This window comes from Lissotriton helveticus, chromosome 7 (genome assembly GCF_964261635.1).
Source record: "Lissotriton helveticus chromosome 7, aLisHel1.1, whole genome shotgun sequence".
NCBI lineage: Eukaryota > Metazoa > Chordata > Amphibia > Caudata > Salamandridae > Lissotriton > Lissotriton helveticus.
The window spans coordinates 488812828-488837814 of record NC_136068.1 but is presented as its reverse complement, the minus strand read 5'-3'; the positions used below and the strand labels follow the sequence as shown (position 1 = coordinate 488837814).

At 43.7% G+C, this 24987-nt stretch overlaps 1 protein-coding gene across 1 annotated transcript in view; it reads right to left on the bottom strand.

The window, feature by feature from the left end:
* Positions 1-7913: 7913 nt before the first annotated feature.
* Positions 7914-24987, bottom strand: part of LOC144768660 (syntaxin-1B-like) — a 311508-nt gene continuing 294434 nt past the window's right edge. The window contains exons 8-10 of the mRNA XM_078652480.1: positions 18219-18356; positions 15442-15552; positions 7914-11517 (exon numbers count right to left, since the gene is read on the bottom strand). Of these exons, the coding sequence (XP_078508606.1) occupies positions 11437-11517; positions 15442-15552; positions 18219-18356 (330 nt within the window). The 3' untranslated portion in view covers positions 7914-11436. The remainder of the gene's footprint in view (positions 11518-15441; positions 15553-18218; positions 18357-24987) is intronic.

Below are 24987 nucleotides of genomic sequence, written 5' to 3'. Positions count from 1 at the left end.
ACTGTTAGCTCAGCAGGTCAGGGAGTTCCCTCTCACTTCCTGTGCCTGTATGATTTGTGGTACTGTAAGCTCAGCAGGCTAGGGAGTTCCCTCTCACTTCCTGTGCCTATATGATTTGTGTTACTGTAAGCTCAGCAGATCAGGGAGTTCCCTCTCACTTCCTGTGCCTGTATGATTTGTGGTACTGTAAGCTCAGCAGGCTAGGGAGTTCCCTCTCACTTCCTGTGCCTATATGATTTGTGTTACTGTAAGCTCAGCAGATCAGGGAGTTCCCTCTCACTTCCTGTGCCTGTATGATTTGTGGTACTGTAAGCTCAGCAGGCTAGGGAGTTCCCTCTTACTTCCTGTGCCTGTATGATTTGTGATACTGTAAGCTCAGCAGATCAGGGAGTTCCCTCTCACTTCCTGTGCCTGTATGATGTGTGGTACTGTAAGCTCAGCAGGTCAGGGAGTTCCCTCTCACTTCCTGTGCCTGTATGATTTGTGGTACTGTAAGCTCAGCAGGCCAGGGAGTTCCCTCTCACTTCCTGTGCCTGTATGATTTGTGGTACTGTAAGCTCAGCAGGTCAGAGAGTTCCCTCTCACTTCCTGTGCCTGTATGATGTGTGGTACAGTAAGTTCAGCAGGTCAAGGAGTTCCCTCTCACTTAATGTGCCCGTATGATGTGTGATACTGTAAACTCAGCAGATCAGGGAGTTCCCTCTCACTTCCTGTGCCCGTATGATGTGTGGTACAGTAAGTTCAGCAGGTCAGGGAGTTCCCTCTCACTTCCAGTGCCTGTATGATGTGTGGTACAGTAAGTGCAGCAGGTAAGGGAGTTCCCTCTCACTTCCTGCGCCCGTATGATGTGTGGTACTGTAAGCACAGCAGATCAGGGAGTTCCCTCTCACTTCCTGTGCCCGTATGATATGTGGTACTCTAAGTTCAGCAGGTCAGGGATTCCATCTCACTTCCTGTGCCTGTATGATGTGTGGTACTGTAATCTCTGCAAGTCAGGGAGTTCCCTCTCACTCCCTGTGTATGTATGATGTGTGGTACTGTAATCTCTGCAGGTCAGAGAGTTCCCTCTCACTTCCTGTGTCTGTATGATGTGTGGTACTGTAATATCTGCAGGACAGGGAGTTCCCTCTCACTTCCTGTGCCTGTATGACTTGTGGTTCTTGAAGTTCTGTAGGACAGGGAGCTCCCTCCAGCCCCCAGTGCCTATATAATTTGTGTTACTGTAGTCTCTATGGGGGAGGCTGCTCCCTCTCACTCATTTGCCAGTAATATTTGTGTTAGTGTGATATCTGCAAGACAGGGAGCTCCCTCTTATTCCCTTTGCCTGTATGACTTGCGGTTCCCTAATCTCTGCGGGTCAGGGAGCTCCCTCCAGCCCCCTGTGCCTATATGATTTGTGTTAGTGTAGTCTCTGCAGGTCAGGGAGCTCCCTCTCACTCCCATTGCCTGTATGAGTTTTGGTTCCTGAAGCTCTGTGTGGAGAGAGCTCCCCCCCCCTCAGCCTCCTGCACCTGTGTGATTTGTGTTACTCTAGTCTCTACTGGGGAGGGAACTCCCTCTCATTCCCTGTGCCTGTAGGACTAGTGCTAGTATAAGCTCCACAGGGCCCACTTGTCTCTACCTATATTACGGTGTGCTCTTGACGTCAAGGTTTCCCTTTTATCACCCTGTGCCAGGAATTCTTGTGGTATTGCAACCAATAGTTCCCAGGAAAATCTCCCCATTCCAAGTTCCTGTTCAATGTATATTACTGTAAACATTACACGGTGCTTGTATGGCCTCTGCATAAATCCCTGTGCCCGGTACCTGTAGGATTGTTCCTCTAAACGAGCACCATCTTCCCCTATGCCTTCATGGTCTGTCCTACTGTAAGCTGTGTGGGCTAAGGTGCCCCCTTTCAGCTATGTGTCTGTAAACCTTCCTGCAGCGCTGGGGGGCAAGGGGCTACCCACCTCTCATTGGTAACTACCCCCACTTTGTGGCACATCAAGCTTTGAAGGGTAAGGTGCAACTTATTATCCATCCACCTGTATAGCATATGCCGGGTAGCCCATTGTCCTGAGTATTGGGACCAGCAGTTTGCAGCCAGACCTGTCACTTTTGCGGCCAGCGCGGAGTGATGGTATCCCACCCTACTACTGTTCTGTGTAACCTCTTCAGAGGCTGGAACATTCGCATTAACCTTATGCTAGTGTACATTTTACATCCTGAATCCTAAACTTACATGTATATTCTTAGCTTCACAACATTTTGATAGTCCATATTCTGAGTACAATATTTGTGTGGCAATATTTAAAACACGACATTCTGGTAGTATTTCACTCTTTGTTGTATAGGGCAGGGAGGTCCCCCTCGCCCTACAGGCCTATATGATCTGTTAATGCAAGCTCGACAATGACCTTCCTCGTCACCACCAGTATCAGTATGACTTGTCATCATGTAAAGTCTGTACTGCTCCTGTATACTCTATCGGGGACTCCCTAACCTGTGTGATTAGTGTACAGTAAACCCGGAAGTGTGCAACCTCTAACCAGCCGTACCTGTATGCTTTGTGTTAAAGATAGCTCTGCAGTGAGCTCCTGGTCAGACTCCAGACCCATATGATTTGTATTGCTATACTTTCTGCTCTTCACTAGGGATGGGCAGAACTGGCAGCGATTCACTCTTTGGAATTCTGCTAGGTAACATAAACACTGCATGAGATTTCATGGTGTTCAGTGACAGGGTGGAATGCGGCACGTCACACTGCTTGCACTGATTTTTTGTTCTGGGAGCTTGTTCCGCACTGTAAAGTCAGTGTGAACGGCACCACGCAGCACTCCAGAGGGCGCTGATTCTTTCTGCCGCTTGAGTAGACTTTCTACTTGAGCGGCAGCTTTCTCAACACAAATGGTGGCAACATGCCATGACTGCCCATGTTGAGAAATCTCGCCAGGTGGTGTTCTTGCAACCAGAAATCACGTTAGGCGATGCAAATTCTCGCTTGCCAACTTAATGTTGGCAAGAAGCATGCAAAATAATATTCTGCCACACAGTGGTTGGCAGAGTTTTGCCCGAGCTCCATGTTCCAAGTGGAACGCAGAGTGGGCAACACTCCGCAAACTCTTACCCCTACTCTTCACACCAGAATTGCAGCAAGGATTTGTTTTAGAGTTATTTGCAGAGTCTTATTGAGCACCAAGAAGTCACTTACAAAATACATTTTGGTTTCATGCCCAATGGGGATGATGATATTTAGTGTGCATCAGTTCTTATGTTTAAAAAAAATATTAATTGCAGGGGCCATAAGACTTTCTCAGCAGCCTGGTGCCAGTACTGTGTAATGCCGGCGTTGCCAAATACTAACCCTGCCCAGTCTTGATTTACCTTATGCCCCTTACTTCTCCTACCTTCCACTCCCTCTTTATCTCACTCCTGCAGATCCTTTTCCATTCATGCTCTCTCCCTTTGCCACTGTTTCCCTGAGTTTCTCCCTCTCTCTCTCTCTCTTTCTCTCTTGCTCTAATCAAGGAGTGTTATGAACACAGGCCCTGGTCCCCACAAGCACTCGAGTGCACCTACGTTCAGACTGCTTCCATCAAATCACCATAAAATACTCAAAAAAGGAAACCATTTAGGATTAAAACCTGCTGTGAATGGGACAGGGTTGTGAAAAAAGAAAAAAAAACTGGGATTCACAGCAAGAAAGGGCAGAAACAGGACAGGAGACTGAAAGGAGAGCTATGGATAAATCAAAGGAGAGCGACAAAAGGGCTGAGAAACAAAGAGAATTGGGAATATAAGCAAGAGTCTTTAGACAAGAACTGGGCTGGAGAGAGAGAAAGAAACAGCAAAGGGGTTATGGCCAGGATATAATCTGAGAACCAGGACTGATATAAACAAAATTACAATTTTCCATCGTATTACCACTATAGGGCATGCAAAATATTGCACGACTGTACTATCGTTTTCATTGCATCGACCTCCCTACTACACCGCGAGGTATATTTAGGTAGAGGTGAAGTCAAGAATAGTAATTATATTCTTACCTTGATGATTTGTAATGGATGACGTTTTTTGTAGGTAGATGTTATCAACCTCTATACAATGTAGTATAACCTACTTTTACCAGTCAGTGTAAAACCCAAAGCTGTTTATCTCTAAGGTGTTTGGTGTGTTTCTGTGGAGGCCAATGAATGATATTAATAGACAAATACAACTAATTGCTAACTGATTCCAGATAGCTCTGGGCAACTAAAATGTGTGATGTGTTGGAGACCTTATTTTAAATTGAAATGCTATGAGGTAGGCAGTTTATGAAGGAGAGGGTGTGACCCCAGCTAGCAAAAATGGTCCATATCTCTGAACCCACCAACTCTATATTTCTTAGTGAATGAATCAGACCAGGAATATGTTTGCCAATGCTTGTTCCAAAGTACACATTTGGTTAGTTGGTGATGTTGTGGGTTGGCTGCAGAAAGTTACTTATAAAGAAGAATACATTGGCCCTCGCTAGACACCACTTTAATTGTGGTGGTTATCCTGAAACTGATAAGAATGGAGTTTAAAATATAAATCAAATTTGAAAGTTGTGATGAAGCCCATTTTCTTTTTTTACAAACTGACAATTTTCTTTTAATCATTCAGCAGATTATTTAGTTTTTTAAGTCAAAGCATGCCAGGAGTAACAATGTGTGCTTATTACAGATTTTTCAGGGAGGGGAACATTAAAAACAATGTATTTTCTATTCACACAATAAGGAAAACTTTCTTTCCCATCAAGCTTCCATTGCGCTATGGGAGAGGTGTGGCGCCGCGGCCAGGGCGACTGACGTTGTAATCTGGGGACCACGGTTCGATCCCCGGCTCCGGCGGCAGGTTAGCCCAGCACCATGTGACTCTGGGCAATAGCTTGCTTAATCTTCCCGACGGCCCCCAGCTCCTAGAGACCCTTACGGGTGATTGTGCGTTTTACAAATGTGGATTATTATTGCGCTGAATTACCAACACACCCATTCAAAAATGGCTACCCCTATGATTACGGATGGGTGTTGGCATGCTCACTGTGATTTTGTCAGTTTGATGTTTTTTCTATTTCTTGTATGCATGAGTAGGGATAAGAATTTGATTTTGTAATATCATATGGAGTGAAATCTGCTAGCCTGCTGTAGTGATTTGGGAGAAGCAGATCCCTGACGAAATTGGGTACAACAGTCTGGAGTTCATTTTTAAGTTGAGGCTGTCACTTCTAACTTTTGGCAAACAGAGAGAAGGGGAGTGTGAGAACAAGAGAGACAGCAATCAAGAGAGCTACCTATTTTTTTTTCTTCTTAGGGGCCGGAATACGATGTAGTTCTGACAACATTCTGACCAAATCGTTTTCGGAATGGTTTTTGACTGATTCGGGTTGGGGGAGTCCGACCGACCGATTACGATGGTTCCAAACACCGTTAAGTCAGACTCCCATTGACTTCAATGGTAGCATGTGTTTGGACTGACAAAACAGGCTCCCATTGAAAAAAGGGATGAGTGCAGAAAACCTTGCACCCTGTGGCGGGCCCCCCATGGAGCCTGCCACACTGTGCATGGTTGCATAGAGGAGTCCCATGGGTAGCCTCACGGGGCCCATTCGGAGGCCTCTGGGTGAAGGAGGGCCTGCTATGGGCCCCCAAGTCAGATTCCGACAGCTGATCCATGTGAGAAAGACTGATTCAGAAAGGCTGTCCGATCCGACATCGTAATCTCTCAGTTAGAAACGCTGCTCGTAGAGACTTACAAATCAGCTCAGACCGACTCTGGGGCCTCCGAATGTCATTCGGATCAACTCAGAACCGAGTCAGACAGTTCAAAAGGTTTCCGACCATCATGATGGTCGGTCGGAAATGTTTCTGAGTAGGTCAGAAACAAGGCTTCTGAATCGGATTCCAACGAATCGAATGCTGTTCAGAGCCTTTACGTCCGACGTAGTAAACGACCCCTTAGTGGGATGCTCAGCTCCTTGCTGTGCCCCCTTGCAGTGTCAGATTTCCTTTGTGAAAGTTTAATTTTTGATATAAACATATATACCTGAGCATTAGGCAAAGGAATATCTAGTTGGACTCCTCTATTAATACCAATCTGTTTTCACATTGGGAGTAACGGAGCTGCTGGTGGACGCTGTTAGATGCCGTACTCAGCATCTAGGAGTCGACTATAATACCAGTCGACACTAAAAAGGATAACTTGAAGACACGTGACATTGTGGTGGATAAGACCTAGGAAATTGGAAACATAATTTGGGATTCTCGATTTTATTTACGCACAGAACGGGATTGTGCACCCAGCCGATATTAGGCTGGGTCGGAATTATAACCAGCCAGAAGGCAAACAGAAGACGACAGAAGCACGTTAGCCCTGAGGAAGTCGTGGGTTTTGACCCCAGACGACGAAACATGTGTTGGCTGGATTTGAAGAGAAATACCATAATTAAATTATATTGTGTTGTAACTATTGTGCCCACTTTGTGTAACATGAGATTTATTTAACTGGTGAAAAATATCAATGTTGGTGTGATAGGGCTATATTGGTACCTTTCCTTCATGTCTTATCATAATTCCAGAAAGGATGAGTACTCCTGAAAAGAGTGACTATGAAGTCTTGAATCATTTACATGTGTGGTTCCCTCATTTACTCTTCTGAGTTTGTTCTATACTCAATTGCTTGGCAACATCGAGCATGCCTATGTGGAAGCCTTCGCCACTGTTTGGTAATGGTTGATGGTGAGAAATTTCCTGTCAGCCCTGAATATAATCCTGGGATTCTCATTACCCTCAGGCCTAGTGTTGCAGTAGAAGTGGAATTGTGCCGTATGGATACCCATGATACTGTGCTTCTAATTTCTCCCACAAACGTTCAGTGGCTCATTCTGTGGTGTGGACCTCAGACAATTAAAGAAAAGCTTGGCTGTTTTCTGCAGATTGAAAGATGAGCAATTGTGGATTCTGTATGACTAAGCCAGTTAAAACTAGTTTTGCACCTCTTTTCCAGAGTTAGTTAGTTCATCATAACTGAAACTGTCTTGAGATTGTACGGTAACTTCCTTAAACACATATATGGATCTTGCAGGATTGAAGATCTGCAAGGGCTTTAGGACAGAGTCTATTTTATGTGAGTGGAGATATAAAAACAGCACTTCAAATCTGGATCACATTTACATTCTATATCATTATTTAAATAAAAACACAGTATTCCCTGTAATGGGAGCGAATATATTCTGTCCACACATCTTTCATGGTAATAACCATGGTAATTTGCATAGTTGATCATGGAAATGAGATCTTGGTAAGCCTTCTAGAAGAAGCATGGAAATAGGAGGTCAATTCAATCTGACAAAAGAATCTGAGAGCTTTCTGTATTTTACAATTTAGATTTTTGTGAGCTTCAGATGTGTCATACCTCAAAATACCCTCCGTTGATCAATTTTAGTATAGCTGGCCGGGAAGGATTTATTTTTCAAGAAATTGAAACAGGGTAATCAGTACATCATGCTTTAATCAATAGTTTGGTCTCCCCATTCTAGAGGTAGTATTCAGTTATTTCTTAAGTCAGAAACCTTTCACTAAGTAAGAGCTGCTTTCTGTCTAGGAAGTTACAAAGGATCAGCCCTTCACACCAGGCATCTATCTAAAGTTCAACATTTTCCTAACTTTACTCAACCTCATTTACAGAAAATGTCTTTCCATGGAGAGGATCCACCTATCATAGACTACATGTGTGAGAATTGAGACCAGCTGCCGCAGCAAATGCCACTGCTGGTAATAAGCACGTCTTAAAATTTCTCTGGGCACTCGGATTGATCCGGTGCAGACCCAATCCCGCTTCTCAGCCCTACACTTCAAGACACACCTCACAAACCTGCAGCCACATGACATCACAGACAGACAGACAAACATCCATCACCACCTGAGAATAAGCATTTGTTTATTAATTTGCAATGTTTGAAAGCGCAGACCACACTCTTGTGGTCAATGGAGCCCTGTACATGAACATGATCATATATCAAATTAAACATAGTGTCACATAAAACCATGCATGAATTTAAACTACAGTCTGAAAACACAACATTACACATTACATTTTTTCAATGGGGCATGATAAGGTGCAAAGCTGAATGAGGATTTGAAACTGGGGCCCTAGCATAGATATTCCACCCAACCCGGTGGGATTTCACCTGAAGATGCCCGCTTTGTATTCTTCTGCCTCTCGAGGAAAGGGGCTTGCAAAAGGTTGGTATTGCTTTTTATCGCTGGTCTATTCGGCCCAATAAAACAACCTTTTTGCATTTGTACCAGTAGACCTGTTCAATGAAGCAGAGAAACCCAACTTCCGCACATGCCTCCACCGTCAACCCACACAATAGCTTTTAAATTTGAAGGTAATTAAAAAACACGTTTTCAGGTGTTAACACAATCCTGGCTTACATGTTTGGATCCCTCGCATAGAGCAAACATTTGAGTGCCTTTAGCAACACCAAGGACACTCAAGAAATGTAAACCAAAAAACTTTGTCTGGGATGATACCCTCAATATCTTTCACATTTTAGCAATGTGCTCAATTTCATGGGAAGGCTGATGGGGTAGCAAGAGCAAATGGTACTTTCCAGAAAGAACCCCAAAGGAAAATGGGTTTAAATAATGTAAAGCAAGAATCTGTAGGACTTCTTTATAGAGTCTTGTAATGGATCTAGAAAAGATGCACATAGCTGAATTAGAGATCCAGGGAAGCACACACAGCTCAAGTGTCCTGTAGACACAGAAGACTTCAGTAAGGGTCCAGGAAAGGACGCACAAGAGTTGAGTGATCAGGGAAGACACAGAATACTTTAGTAAAAGGTCAAGAAAGGACACACAAGACTTTGTAAAGGACGCACAAAACTTAGTAAGGAGTTCAGCAACGATACTCCCTACATATATATTATAACATAGACAAATTTCTTGAAAATCCACAAGATGAGAACATTGTGCTAGACTAAGGACGCCTCATCTTTGGTTTGCAGTGTCTGGTGTGGCACAAGCTGGCCTCAAGATGGGGCTGTCTTAGGTTCCCAGATAAAGGACAGAAGTGACCCTCAGCTTTCAAGGATATGCAATCTCACTGTCCTCTGCCCTCTGTGTCCCAGGCACAATGGCACTGTAAGCAGCTCAATACTACAAGGTCCAAAAGTGATCAAGGACATCCGAGAAACATATCCGAGGGGCCTCAACTGCGAGTTGAAGACATGTTAGACTACATATGCCTGAATGTTTTTCATTTAAGGTTTAAGGTCAGTGGGACTAAGAAAAAGGAATAGGGCTACATGCACATGAAAAAAAGACAGATACAATTTCCATCATGCTTCACAAGATGAGTTCACCCCAAGGGTTCTTATAATTGAAACCTAAACTTAAACTTCCAAACATGAAGCTATATGCCACTTAATAAATGGTGTATAGTTTCATCGGTTAAGAATATATACATATAAATATATATACATATGTGCATATAAATATATGTATATTTATATGTATGGATATGTAGAAATATGCCTTCGTTTTATTTCCTCTTGGCATGCGTATTGCTTAAAATGAAACTTAACAATATGATATTACAAGATTACTAGTGTTTGAGTGTTCTAATGTCTAATTATGGTGCGTAGCTCACAGAGAACGCCTGGTGCAGTAGCAGGGCCCCACTGGCAGGAGTTCCCCAACAAACTTGCCATAACACTGACCTCATCAGTTTTCCCAACTCCTCAGAACAGCCAGGAGTCTCTAGACATTAACAGGAGAATAAAGAGAGACCAATGGCTGCTGTGGGTGACAGGTTGTGAGATGAAGCCTTGCACAGTTCTGTAAAAGCACCGGAGAACAGCCTCATGGTGCAACTCACATACAGCTCCCGGCCAAAGGAGCAGCCATCTTTGGTCCAGGCAGAATTCACTAGTATCACACATATTTTGAAAATAAATTATTTAAGACAGACTTGAAAAAAAGTAAAAATATCCCCTTTTGCTCAAGTAGTAAAACACACAAATCTAAACTCATTGACATTTCCCAACTATTACTAAAAATCATAATGTACATGCAAACTCTGAAGCAAATGTTCAAATATTACACTTATAACAGAATAAATACAGTTACAAAAAACAATTACACCATGATTTCATAGTCATTATCCCATTCTTGGCTGGATCTCAACTAACCCCAAACCTTGAGTGTTAACCATGGCACTCTTATGGTAATTAATCTTTCTCTATGATGCATTATGTTTACTATGGACCTGCTTTCACTTTTAAAACAAAAGGCCTACAGGTGCATAGATGATTTAGCCATAAAAAGGCACATTTTAACACAATGACTTGGGGTTAGGTGGAATCTTTGGTCCTGCTCCTTTTTAGATGCATCTTCTGCCCGAATTCAAGATGGCCACCCGATGGGACTTGCATAGTCACATCCATAGAAACAGAAAAACAGACCAGAAAGGCAAATCTAAATATTTTAACAGCCCACCATCAGCTTCACATATACATGGCGTCCATCTTGAAATTGGGGCTAATGCTATTTACCACTCCATAAATAAGTATATTGTTAATAAATCATTGGCCAGATATACACTTAATTAGCTAAGCTCATCTAAAGGAACCAAACAGAAGTTAACCTTGCCAGCAAATCCTGCATATGGCCTATTGTTCAACATTTTAACTGTTACAATGGCAATAATTTCAAAGTTAGTCTAAAATGAGAACCTATTTATTTATCATATATTCACTCAGAGAATATGTTTTTATATTCATAATTCACTAACAGAATAATTAGCATTACAAAAAGTAAATAAAGGAAACACCCTTTCTTAATTTTTCATGAAAAAAGGTAGGTAATTATTATTGCATAGATTTACTTTCTAATGGTGACTATTTTTTGTTACCTAATTAATAGAAACTTGGATTATTTAATTTCACTACACTTAAAATTCATTGATAAGAATCTACAATTGCAGTTTGGTTAAGTTTTTTCACTCTATATTTCCCCAATTGAATGTGTTAGATAACTTTTACATCTATAGTTTTTTTCTGTACACTGCAGTGACTATATTTCATTCCAAGATGGCCGCCACATGGACATGCATCTGGCAGGGTATTCTGCCTGTCTGCTCTCAATTATCCTTTTCTATGGTTCCATCAATCCATTTATATTAGCCTTCAAGTATTAAGGTTTAACTTTCATTTCCTGTGATATGACAAGAAGTCTTGTGATATCAGAGGAGGTCTTGTTATGTCACAGGAAGACCTCCTGAGGTGCCCTCACAGGACTGGCCATAAACACTGGTTTTTACTGATCATTTCGAGAGTTAACAATAGGTAGTTGGAACTTCTGCTTTTTATGTTCACTGCATGTACATTGTTTTGCTTTTTGAAATTATTAATGTTAGATTTCTTTACATTTACAATCCGAATGTCCCCCCAATTGAGGATGCTACTACTACACCCAGCACCACACAGCAAATAATGATCATAATTTTCTTCTACATTACCCAATTTCCATTGCAGATGAATCCAAATTCCAGCAGAGGGAGCGATCAAGAAGGAACAAAAGAAAAAGATAAAAACGGAGTTATTGAACATGTTCTGTTCAGAATACTCTATCGATAGACAACTACAATGGTCAGCTGACTCTTCTCTTTGGCATGGAAGTAAAATAGCATTGGTCAAAGTAAGCAAAATTTAATTTTTGTAACCTCATAAAATCGTTTAAGAAATGTGACTGCGTACAAATAACTAAGGGACATAAACAAATTAGATGCTCAAACCCAATCCTCAACAAGTGGCAGTCTGAGGCTGGGAGGGGCATCTTTCATTCCTGATGTGGATCATCTATAATGCCTGTACTACAGTTTCCGTAGACTGAATTGCTGCTGCTTTTAGAAGCTGCCCTCCGTCAACCTGTTTCCTCTTAATTTAGCTTTCAGTATCTAGAATAGGCTGTTTTAAGGCACTTTTGAAGCAGGTAAATTCTGGTATTCCTTTCAACTCATCAATGAGGGAAATGATCTGAGTGGATATCAGCCTCCGTACTCCCTCCACCTGAGTCCATAGTAGGAGGAAGAGACTGTGAATATAATGACCAGATTTCTCTCTAAGTCAGTAGGCAGAGTGGTGGGGGATCCAATGCATTCTTGACACTTTTTTGGCTAGACTATTGCAGAGCTTATTCATTATATTATTACATTCCAGAACCTTAAGTCCCATGAAAGGGATATCCTCCCATTTAATCGTACCAGAGAGCTGGAGGGCCATAATCTTAATAGCTCAGAGAAGGAATTTATTGGAAGCCTAGATGAATGGTAGTGGGAGGTTATACCCTCTTGTAACTCAGGGCCTGATTACGACTTTGGTGGTCCTGGAGCGGGCTGCCATGCCAGTGCCCTGCTCCATGACCGCCAAAGTCGAATGCTGCCTGCCCACCAGATCACGAGTATTTTTGTGGTCTGGAGGGTGGGCGGCATGGTTGTCCTGTGGTGGTGCAGTTTAAAGACTCATAAGTGAGCCTTAGAACTGCATCACCGTGGGATCGCCAATGCATTATCCTGCAGCAGTCCATGCCGTGCAGGAACAGGGGTGCATGCACACAGGGGGGCACAACATATGCCCACCTGCATGCACCCTCATGCACAGGGGCAACAGGGAGCCCCGTAGGGCTCCATTTGTTTCCCCACCACCAGTCTTTCCTTGGCGAGCTCACCTCCATGAAAAGGTTTGCAGTGGTAAACTCGTAATATTGCTTCTCCAGACCACCCCCTACCGCCACGTATTCCAGATCCCTGGCGGTTGCGGTGGTCCCAAAGCGCTCCAACCACCATCGTAATATGGCGGTCGGACAGCAGGCGCAGCGGTCCCAGACCACCACCACACCTCCACCGTAAGTTTTGTGGTTCTATGGACCGCCAAACTCATAATCAGGCCCCACGTCATCTACTCTTTCTTCATTTCTATTTTCTCTACAACATTGGCCAACTTAATGTACTTTATTTTCATGTAATTTAATGCTGACAAAAATGTATGAAATTGTTACTTCTATTGCTGTCTCTTTTCACACATAGTTCTCCTTAACTGGATCTTACTCTTGTAACGCCAGTGATAGATCCATATCTGTTTCACATGTTCATGTGTTATGCTTAAGATGTTTAGGGGAATCTTAGTAAGGCCCTGATTATAACCTAAGGGGAGCAAAATGACTGCCTCATTTTAAGTGTTAATTTTGCACCACCAAATTATACATTTTTGGGCTTTTCCTGACCCGGTTTTACTAGGTGTGGACAAACCAAAACACAATTTTTCCAGCTGGAGAAATAATTCGGAATATTGACGATAAATTGGCTGCAGCAGTAGCCAAGTCTCATGCCTTGTTTTTTCTTATGGGGGAGGTATGCAATAATTCACCCTGTTTGGAAAATATTTCCCCTAGCCTCCACAATTCGAATCCACCCCCTTGCTTATCACTTACCCCAACCCCACACATAGGTCCTGCATACTGTTTACCACCTGCTCAAAGCAGGTGGTAAACATATGTGGCAAAACTCATGGGATGGCAAATTCCACATGTTTTATAACTGAAAAAAAATCATCAGCCCCACACGGTAATTCCGCAGTTCATGGGATTTTACTCATAATTGGCCAGTCTCGGGGCAAAATGTACTGCAAGATAAAAGTACATTTGCATGCAACTTTACTGTGCAGTCTTTTCTCTCTGTAACCCTCCTTAACAATTCAGGTTTTGGGCTTTGTTAGGGTATCTTGTCAAAATCCTCCTTCATATGTTTTGGCTTGACTCTTACTTTAGCCAGGCCATGCTTGAGCTATTCCCACATCAATGCTTCATATGATTTTTTACTTCCCTGCCTCTTCGTATGACTGGATGACCACCCACAACTTCTTCTTAGGCCTTTCTTTGCTGACTTTCTCCTACCCCTTGGTCACTGAGAGTGAGATTCCTACCACCCTCTGCTGTACTTTAGCCATTACATTTTGTAGCATGAACCCTCATACTTCCTTTCTCCACAGGCAACCTTCAATGAAAAACAACATTTTTGATTGTAGGCTTACAGCCTCAGTGAGCTGCATGAGATATTAAAGGCCTACTCCTGGGTATAGGCCCAAATCAAAGAAGGGGGCCTATAACAAGGGAGCGGGCTTTGTAAGGCTGTATATCCTGCTATGGTGAGCTTTAAGGCTATTAGGGCATTCTGCACCATGAGAGTGGACTATTCTAATAAAAAAGCAGCCCCTTGTGCCTCTGAAGATTGAATCCTTTTCACAACTCTTGATTTATGCGTATGCCTGAAAGATGCTGGAGCTTGCATACAGAAGGAGCTATGAAAGCGGGCAGTAGTCAGCTCTGTGCCTCCTTGGGCTCTGCCAAACAGTTTTCTTTATTTGGTAGAGCCAAGGGAGAAAGGAGGTGGGAAGAATTCCTTCTGCCCTCTTTCTGAGGCTGAAGCTCCAGTGACACTGAGCACAATGGGAGAAGAGAAGGGTAAATGTTCCCTGTGTGCCCTCGTCTACAACCTCTGACTCTTTCCTTCCCCTGCACATTACATATAGCCTGTGGAGAACCAGGGGTTTGGTTTAGGACATTGAAAACTTGACAGCAAAAGGCTTATACCAGTGATCATAGCCCACTGCTGCTCCATTGCTGTCAATGGAGCTGTCCACATTCATATGGTCTAATATAGCCTTAGAGCCCAACATAGCAGGCTTTACCAGCCATTAAATGCCCACTACAGCGTTCGGCAAGGGCCTTTAACAAAGGAGCGGGCCTTTAATGGCTGGCAGAGCCATCTACGCAGGGCTCTATGGCTATTAGAACATTCCACCCCAAGAAGAAAACATGTTCTAATTTCAAAAACCAAGGCCTCATGGAGCCTCACAGGGCCCGAGGGGATTGAAATCCCCTCGGGCTCCGTGAGGCCTTTTTTTCACAGCAACAGCTGTGAACAAACAATGGAATGTTGGAGTCCCAGCTTCTACTGTCTGTTAGCAGCCCGGAGCATTTCATTGTCTTCAATGGAGCGCTCAACATTCCAATGTTCTAATTCTCTTTACAAACTGGGCTAGTGTGCCTGCGCTACCCAAATATTAAACAATATAAACATGATGAATGTCATTCAATCATTGTTTATGTTTCTGCTGCTTTACTCATGTTTTCATTGTATTTGAGGGTGAAGGACAGTTAGTCCAATATATGAACAGTATTGACCTTCACTGAGAAAAGTGGCAGGATTTGCAATTGTGACACAAAATGCAATATGTAAAAGTGATATTACGAGTCAGAAAAGTCTGATGTGTTTATATTTGTGTAATCATATACAGTATATTAAATGTTTTTGCATATGCATATATTGCTGATAATTGCACATGTACGAAAGTCTGCGAGGGTTGACATCACTCACCTTGCGTGCTTTGCTCTGGTATTCTAGAGCCTTCTTGGTGTCAGACACAGCCCTTTCCACATAGTCCACAGAATGTTCCACATTGTACTCAATACGGTCAATCATCTCCCCCTGTAGATGTAAAAAGGTAAAAGAAGATCTTAAGGAGGCAAGGAACTGACAAAGTTCAAAATCGTATCTTTCTTTCCCTTTACATATATCTATATTTTCATCTACATTCGTCTCTTATTCTCACCCTATCTTTCTCTCCTGTCTCTTTCTCTGTTATGTAATTTGGTTCTGCTTACACGTCCTTATATTCTCAATATATCTTCTCCCATGTTTTTCCACTCACAGTTCATTTTCATCTTTTGTTTTCATCATATTGTTAATGTCTCTTGTGCGACTGTTCAACCATTATGTTCTTATCTTTTATAGGACACCGCTTCAACTTGAATAAATCGCTATACGTTGCAGCGACACTCAAAGAACTGCATTGGTTATAAGCGGGGCAAAGAATTAGGTCCAAGCTTCTCTCTACCATCTTCAGAACCCAGGCAGCCCATGGACCTAAAAATCTTGAGTGTCTGGTCTGGAACCACACACCCACCGTCTGGTTTGGACCCACAAACCTACTCACACAGGCCTGATTCAACCACAAGACAAATGGTAGCAAGTCAATTGACGTTCTGGGAGAACATTATAAAATAAACTTCCCCCAGAACTGAGGAATCGGCCAAATCTGGCCACGTCCAGGAAACAAAACTGAAGAAAACCCTCTTTAAAGAGGCATTGTCAAATGGCAATGAAGCCAGCAGGAATATTCCCCCTCCAAAAAACAGAAAAGGCTCTTCGAGTGTAGTTCAATACCTGTCAAAGATCAGGTCTCAAAACTTTATGCATTATTAGAACATTGGAATGTTAGGAGCTCCATTGAAAACAATGGAGTGCTCCGGGCTAATAATGGCTGGTATAAGCCTGGAGCTCCAACATTCCAATGTTTCTTTGTTCACAGCTCTAGCTGTGAACAAAGGCTTCAGGGACCCTGAGGGGATTCCAATCCCCTCACGCTCCCATAAGGCTTTTCTCTTTTTTGTTAGAACATTCTGCCCTCTAGTGGCAGAATGTTCTAATAGCCTTATAGCCCTTCGTAGCTGGGCTATACCGGCTATTAAAGTCCCTCTCCCTTGTTAAAGGCCCTCACCTTCGGCTCGGGCCTTTAACGCTGGAGAGGACCTTTAATAGCCGGTATAGCCCTCTACGGCGGGCTATAAGGCTATATTGACATCCGGTATCTTTAGTCTTACTGCGTCTGTGTAAGGGGTAGGCTAACCACCATTACCATCATCATTGATACAAAATGCCTTTCTGTCACATGCCAGGGTGTTAAACACTTTAAGATAAATAAATGTGCACTCTTGGGCATTCCTTCATCTACTACTTGTTCCTTTCTTCCTTTCTCCCACTTCCCAACTAATTTTCAGGCTGATGCTTCAAGTGCCCACCCTTGTCTGATTCTTTTTTCCATCTATCCTCTAAATGAATCCTCTGGTCTCTGATTATTTGTCACTCCATCTCTATGTACTCATCCTTATCTGTCTTGGAGTATCTGCTAAGTTAAACATCCAGACCTTCAATGTGTCACTCTATCTTGCAGCTTGTTGCTATCATGTATCCTTCAATCTTGGAGTTCTTACGTCTTTATATCCCACAAATTCTTCCATGTTGATATACCCATCTCTCGTGTGTCCCTCTCAGTTAAAATCTCTGTTTCCCGCATTTAGCGTCTAATTCCTGTCTCCTGTGAACCGTCTCAGAGTCTAGTGAATCACAAAGATTTTCTACGTGTGTGTTTGTGTAAGCATTACTTAATCCTTAAACAACACACACAAATAATTCACATTTAAACCCAAGGTAAAACATAGGTACTCAAAGAAAATGTTTTGTGAATCAGGCCTGGATATTAGGAGTAATTCATAGTCAAGATAGTTGTAAAATACAACTGATTGTGGAACAGTTTGGGGATTTTACTGTTCCTATGTCTCTTTGGTCCATCTGTCCTAAAGGTTCGGCCTCTGTACACCCTGGAGTGTCTATATTTTTTGTGTCTTTGTCTTGACATTTTGGTGTCTCATATGGTCTTCCATTTTGTAGTTTATGATTGTCATGTTTTTCACCATCTTGGACTTCCTAGCTATATGTCTCCATTCAACCTTTCTATTGCTCCTTTTTCTCACATGATCTTTCATCTTGATCATCTTGTCTCTAGTATGCGTACCTATATTTACGCTTCCATCTCACATGCTCTAATAATTTAATGTTTTTTCCTTTTATGCACTCTCTAACGAGCCATTAATTTCATTCCTGTGTTCTTCTGCATAATCAGGGGGCACATTTCTCTCATGTTTCCTATTTACCTTTGTGTTTGACTGACTGTTCCCTATGTAGTTTGCCTTCCTAATTAGCCTCTCAAATGCCCCTCGTTCTTGGAGGTCAGGTCTCCAATCATGTATCTTGGAATTCTTATTTTCCATATTTTGCTCTGCTTTAAAATTTCTGACTGTTACAGATTTATTGTTTTGAAATTCCTATCACCTGTTTTGTTTCATCTTTAAATTCCTATTTTCTTTCTGTCCCTTTTATAATGGAACTTTTTCTGTTTTACACACATGTATTCCATGTGAAATCCTCACATCCTGTATTGGTTTTCCCATCAAATCTGAGAATGCTAAGGTGGGAAGAAGCCCAGGAGCTCTGTCCCCCACGGAGTTCATTTATGTTGACATATATCCACAAACCTGGCTCTCCACCAGCATGGCCATGTCAACAAACATGTCGTGCAGCTCGCGGATGCTCGTCTCCAGCTTGATGATCTCGTTGTGTCGCGTCTCAATCTCATTCAGGGCTTGCTCTGTCATCTGGGAGTCCATTTTGATCTACAGGTAGAAAAGAGAAAAACAGAATGAGTGAGAGAAAAAGACAGACAGAGAGAACGAAAAAAGAAGAGTGAGTTAAAGACAGAGAGGAAGAGAAGAACCACGGAAGAGAGAAAGAGTGAGGGAGAGAATCAGGTTGAGAAAGTGAATGAGAGAGAAAAAGAAACAGGAAGACAGAAAGAGAGAGAGAGAGAGAGAAAGAGGGGGACAGTGAAGAGCAAAGGCAACTTTTAACACTATGGTCTCAAATGAGGCAACAGTTCTGCAAACACCATCAACATGCTAACTAATAACCAATATAAATAGCAAACCTAGGATTTAATTTGCTATATTTATTTCTAACGTGTGCTTCATAGCCGTGAGCCTATTCCAAACATTAAACAATTGTGCAATTCTGCACATCAAGAGGAAATGTTGTCACAGGGGATCTGTAACTCAGTCATTAGGAGAGCTTCTATTATGTTGTGGAAAAGTTCTTTCTTAATTCACTGAGGACAGATAAGAGGTATTTAAAATCTTTGAGGTGCTTTCAAGACCAGAAGCAGCTAACTATTCAGTTTGTGGCTCTGTGGGAACCTAAATGATGAGTTCAGCAAACAGTTTGTGACAATTTGATTTTAGTTATTTCATCTGCTTCTCAGAGGCCCCTCCCCCGTAAGGGGTAAGCATTAGTTACAACTGTGGTCTTAAAGACACCCCACCAGCCTTAGCAACATTTTAAAATAAATCCTGTAGACAGTCGCCATAGGGCTCTATTGCAATTCCATAGCAATCACGGGTACTTCCATCCCCAGAGTGATCTTGGGGTTACTTCATCATCATTGTAACTTTTTTTGGTCTTTACGACCAATAAAGTGCGAGTGCTTACAATACAACGAACCGACATTATACATGAGATAAAACATCATTGACCGGCACAAATATGTTACAAAATATTAAGTAATCGATAATGTAATGAGATCATTTTTGAAAGAATAAAATCTATTAATACTTTTAAAACTTGCGCCACATTTAAAAAAGAATCCGCAATTTATCAAAATTTGATTGGTTTACAGATTATAACAATACATGGCTGTTAGAAAGCATGGAATAACTCTTTTTAGGACAGTTATAAAAAGCAGACTATTGCCTCTTGCACACAAACCTTCGGATAATCCACATTTTATCAAGAAACTTTGCAACACCACATGCTACAAAAGGCCTACAATCTGATTGTAGGATGCAGAGCGCTCCCTGGTGGCAGCGGGTTCCTAATAACCTGCAAACAGGGGGATAACCACTGGTGTCTTGGGAAATTATAGAGGACAAGCAAATAAGATGTGGCCAATTGTTTTGATCGTTGCGGCGCAGCCTGGACAATGCTGTGTATAGACAGGGGCTGGCACCAAGCAGCTGTGAAGGAATTCACAAGGAGATAACCTGGTCTCAACTGGATATAAAGGTTTCTATCCTGCGGGATGGTTATATAATCCAAGTAGGACTTAAAGATGCTTTGCATTTTGAATTCCATGAATTCTATCGTAAGGTGACCCACTGATGATTGTGCAACAAAAAAAGGTGCCACCCAACTCCAGTATTGGGTTTTAACCACTTCTTTGCCAGGCAATTGGCCTACATCTCTAGTTTCCCAAGAGCTTCCCAGGCCTATCGCTGTTAGTAGTGATCTAACTTCATTAAGCCACCTAATTTCTTTAAAGCGATCAAGCCTGGAAACCTCATCAAGCGCTGCCATATAATGGCAAAGCTCGGGGGTTAGACTAAGACGCAACCAAAATATTAAAGGGCTCAACCTAGCTTTGGCCACAATAGTGCGTCTACCCATAGCTAATCACAAAGGATGGAGTGGTGTGCTCTGGGAGAGTAAACATAAAGATCTTAAATATTTGTTTTCAGAAGTAAGCAAACTTTCAGTGTTTATGAATCCCCAGAGATCGGCACATAGAGGGCAGAACTCACTACCTTCTGCTTATAGATCTGCAAGGGGGCAGCTATAGGCCTGGTTTGGGAAGTTCTATGCTCCAGAATCAGCGCCCCAAGGGTCAGTCTCTGCTGGAGGATCAGCTTCGAAATGTGATCTTTCCATACCATTTTCTCGGAAAGGGTAACACCCAAATATTCAAAGGTAGCCACTCTCTCAAGCGGTATCCCCCCGTTGTATTTTGCCCTTGAATGTTCTATGTGGATTCATTAACAAAAGTTTAGTTTTCGAGGTATTAACCTCAAGACCTCTTTGATCGCAAAAGGCCTTTAAACTGTTCAAGAGCAATTGTAGACTACTGAGCATTTTGGACACTATCAATGTGCCATCCGCAAGTAGAAGAGTAGTCACCTTTACTCCCCCCAGCACCGGGGCATCCACTGGCACATCTGCTAAGTATCAGACAACGCCATTACTAAATAGTGAGAACAGGGTGGGGGCCAGCCCACACCCATGTCTGACCCCCGTTTACACACTAATCGGGTCCGACAACTGCCCCTGATCTCCCCAGCGGCCCCTGGCGTAGTTGCCCTCATGAAGTCAGACAACTAACGCAGGAGCTTTGGGGGAAGGCCCAGCTCCTGCAGGACACACCACAACTTGCACCTGGGGATGAGATCAAAAGCAGACTTCAGACCAATGAAAGCAATATATAAGCCCCCCTTTTCAACACACATGGTTTTCCAGGTCAATAGGCTAAAACGAAATACCTGATTGATCGTGCTAAGCCTCCTAAACCCTGCCTGGAAGGGGTAAAGAATATCTTCCTCCTCCATGCATGAGGGGATTTTTACTAAAAGTCCCCGCGAAAAAACTTTCTGTGCACCATTGATCAGACTGATGGGCCTGTAATTGGTTGCTACTGAACGATTACCTTTCTTTAAAACTGGGATCACCTTCACTCCCTTCCACAGAGGTGGAATGGGTGCCCCTGCAGCAATACCATTTGCTACAGGCCAGATGTATTTGGACCAATTGGGGATATCACTTAAAAATACATCTCCGGGGATGCCGTCAGGCCCCGGAGCCTTACCCCTTACAATGGATTTTATGCTGAGTGTAATTTCAGCTAAGGAGAACAGACTTGAGGTCCGATGGCTACTATGGTCAATGAAGAAAACTTCACGGCCATATTCCCATATCCAGTATATACCACCGAAAAATAATCATACTGGGTGGATATAGAGATATTGTTAGAGGGTGGGTTTGTTTCCCCCCCCTTGTCACTAGAAGCTAAAACTGCTGAGAGTCTTTCCTCATCCACACACTACTGATCTGGAGCCATCGATCTTCCTCTCAAACCCTTTTGGCTTTGGTTAATGCTGCCTTGTAGTTTCTCCTTACTTCTCTTGTTTCTGGCAGAATATTTCAGCTAATGTCGACAGTTAATTTAGATCTTAAGGCCCTACACTCCTCATCGAACCAACTAAAGCCAGCACTGGTATGAGTGGGCTTACTGTTTGGCCGATGGGGCATGGTAAAATAGGATGTCAGTTGTTTGAAAAGGCTGAGTGGCACTCGTAATCTTAGAAAGCCCATCCTGCTGCTAAAGTTATCTTCCCAATTCACTATAACTATCTAATAGTTCAATCTTTATGTTTCCGATTTTCACTCTGTCAATAGCGGCACACTCCCATTTTATTTGCCAGTTGTTATTCGACGGGTAGATCTGCCTAGTAGTGAGTTGTATACTTGGGGTAGTTTGAGCCAATGCCAACAATGAAGACATTGTGAGCTCAAGAGGGTTGTGATCACTATCAGTGGTCGCTCCAACCGCCATATCCAACACCAGAGGCCACAACTTGACATCTGATAAAAAATAGTCGATACGACTCAAACTAGCTGTCCTGCTTTAAGTATTCATCCCCTTCCTATACGACCTTGTCCGCCCATTTGCTGCCCTAAGCCCATATGCAAGCGTTAGTGCATGAAGCTGCAAATCTGTACAAGTCCATTTTTTAATAGGTGGTAGATCAAGCACTGGTATGCACCATAACGCATCAAGCTTGCCACAGTCCGTTATATTCTCTACATCAAGTGGTTCGTAGGTGACATTAAAGTCGCCTGCTATTATCAGTGGGCCAGTGGACGCCCTCCCCTCCAGACAGTCTTCTAGTAATTGAATGGTTGGAGACCTATTGCCTGCTTTAGAGCCTTGGGCAAAGACATTAAAAAGATCTAATCCAACACCCTTCCAGCCCTTAATGTGGTTGGCTTGAATATCTGGGCTATGAATATTGATCTCACGTAAAGTTAATTGGAGATCTATTTTGACCCAGATCCATAGCCTCCTAGTTGGCCAACCTTGCTTTTTGTTAAGTGCTGGGCAACAAAAAATTACATACCCAGGTGTAAAAACTGGAGTGGTGAACCAAGTTTCCTGTAGAATACATAAGTCTTATTGTTCTATGTCCCGTGCTCACTACGCCACTGGAGTCAAGCTATCCTAGCTAATGATGGCTGATAGCCAGAAACCGGTCCTAGGATGCTTGATTCCGGTCCAAGTCCAAGTACCCACTTTTCCCACAACAGACCGGGGGTGAGAAGCCAGCAGCAGCGGGTCCGCAGGACTCCAATCACCAGCCTCCCTTGCTTCCCGGTCACTGCCTCGTCATCCTGACAGCGTCCGGAGGCACATATAAACAACGCCAGGCCCCTGCAGCACTGGACGCGCCGCTTTTGCCGCAACAGTCTGTGGATGAGAAGCCAGCAGCAGCTGGTCCGCAGGACTCCAATCACCAGGCTCCCTCACTTCCTGTTCACTGCCTCATCATCCTGACAGGGCCCGGCGGTGCATATGAACAACACCAGGCCACCGCAGCGCGGGAGGTGCTGCTTTTGCCGCAACAACAGGGGGTGAGAAGCCAGCAGAAACAGGTCCACAGGACTCCAATCACCAGGCTCCATCACTTCCTGGTCACTGCCTCATCATCCTGACATTGCCCTGAGGCACATATAAACAACCCCAGGCCCCCGCAGCGCGAGCCGTTAATGGGCCACGCCCGGTGTCACACCCAGGCCAATGGCGGGCCCGTCATTGCAAGGAAGAGGCAGGGCAGGGCCACCTCTCTCTGCTCTGTGCCCGGGGGACAGCATTACTGTGAGGCTTGTTACAAATTCTCTTGGCAGTCCTCTTTTGGCTTCCTATTGTGTTTGATATCCTGGTACATACAGAATGGATCTTCGTCCATTGGACTCATATTGAGACATTGCTATAGCTCACTCTTGGCTCTAATCGTCAGACTCTCTGATCTCTCCAAAATGTTTGCTGGTTGTATATATTGATCCTAAGGATTGTATTGATTTTTTTTTTTTAAACAAACTTTTTTGAGAGATTGCCCATCAGCTCTGCACACCAGAGATATCTGCAGGACAAATATACCACATCAATTGAGATGCAAGCAACTTTCTCTTTTTTTTTGATAAACAAACCTAAACAAAACAATACTAAGCACCCCCCGACATCCCCCCCCACCAACTCCCCCCTCCCGGTTCCCACCCACCCGAGTTGCACCAGGTCCGTCACGCGTCTCCTTCATATCAAACATTAAAATGGCTACATGCATGTCACCTCTACCATGGCCCCTTCATGCCACTTCCGGAAGATCTTACCGGTCCACCGGCGGTTCAAGCCACAGGCCCCTAAAGTCAGCCCAACGTTTCCAAATTCTATAGTGTTTTCTTGGGCATCCTCGGGCTACAAAAATCGGCTGTTCCTTCCCCATACAGAAGTCCAGCCCTCTCCTCCACCCCACCACTGAAGGGGCTTGTGGATCCTTCCACGCTCTAGCCACATCTCTTTTGGCCAGAGTGAGGCCCAGCAGAAGCAGGTGTCTCTTGTAGTCATTACCGCCCACCCCATCCATCATGTGCAATAAGCCTAATTGCGGTGTACGGGTGAGCTCCCACCCCAGAACCTCAGACAAGCAATCCAGCACCCCCTTCCAAAACCGATCTAGTGAGCCGCATCCCCACACTGTGTGTATAAACGTCCCCACTTCCTGGCCACATCTGAGACAGTCCAGAGATGCAACTAGCCCCGCCCGCCATAACAGCTCCCTAGTGAAATACCCAATATGTAAATACTTGAATTGGATGAGCCGTAGGCGCATCGCTATGGCGGCACCCCTGGGGGCTGCTAGTGCCTCCCTCCAATCCTCCTCCTCCAATTCTCCCACATCCCTTTCCCAGGTCTCTCGGAGCTGCTGCAATGTAGGGGCAGAATGTGTGACTAGTGACTGGTATATACGAGAGATCTTTTTCGTCTCTAGGTCTCCCATAAACACCTTAGCTTCCAGAAGTCTAAACTCGGGGAGGGACTCCAGGCCTTCTAGGCTCGGGGCAAGGGCGTGGCGGAACTGTAGATACTTAAAAAACTGAGAACGAGGCATACTAAATTCCCTACATAGATCCTGAAAGGACTTAAGCATCGTACCAGACAGCACATCTCCCAGTGTCGAGATTCCAATGCTGTCCCATCCCTGGAATCCCCGCAGTTTCGCAAGCCCAGGGAGCTGCCCGTTGTGCCACAGGGGGGTTTCGCCTGTCAGGGTGTTCCACCACCCCATGCGACGCAGAGCCTGCCTCCAAATCTGGAACACAACCTTCGTGGCCGGTGGTAGTGTCTTCCGTAAGCGTGCCGCATAGAGAATG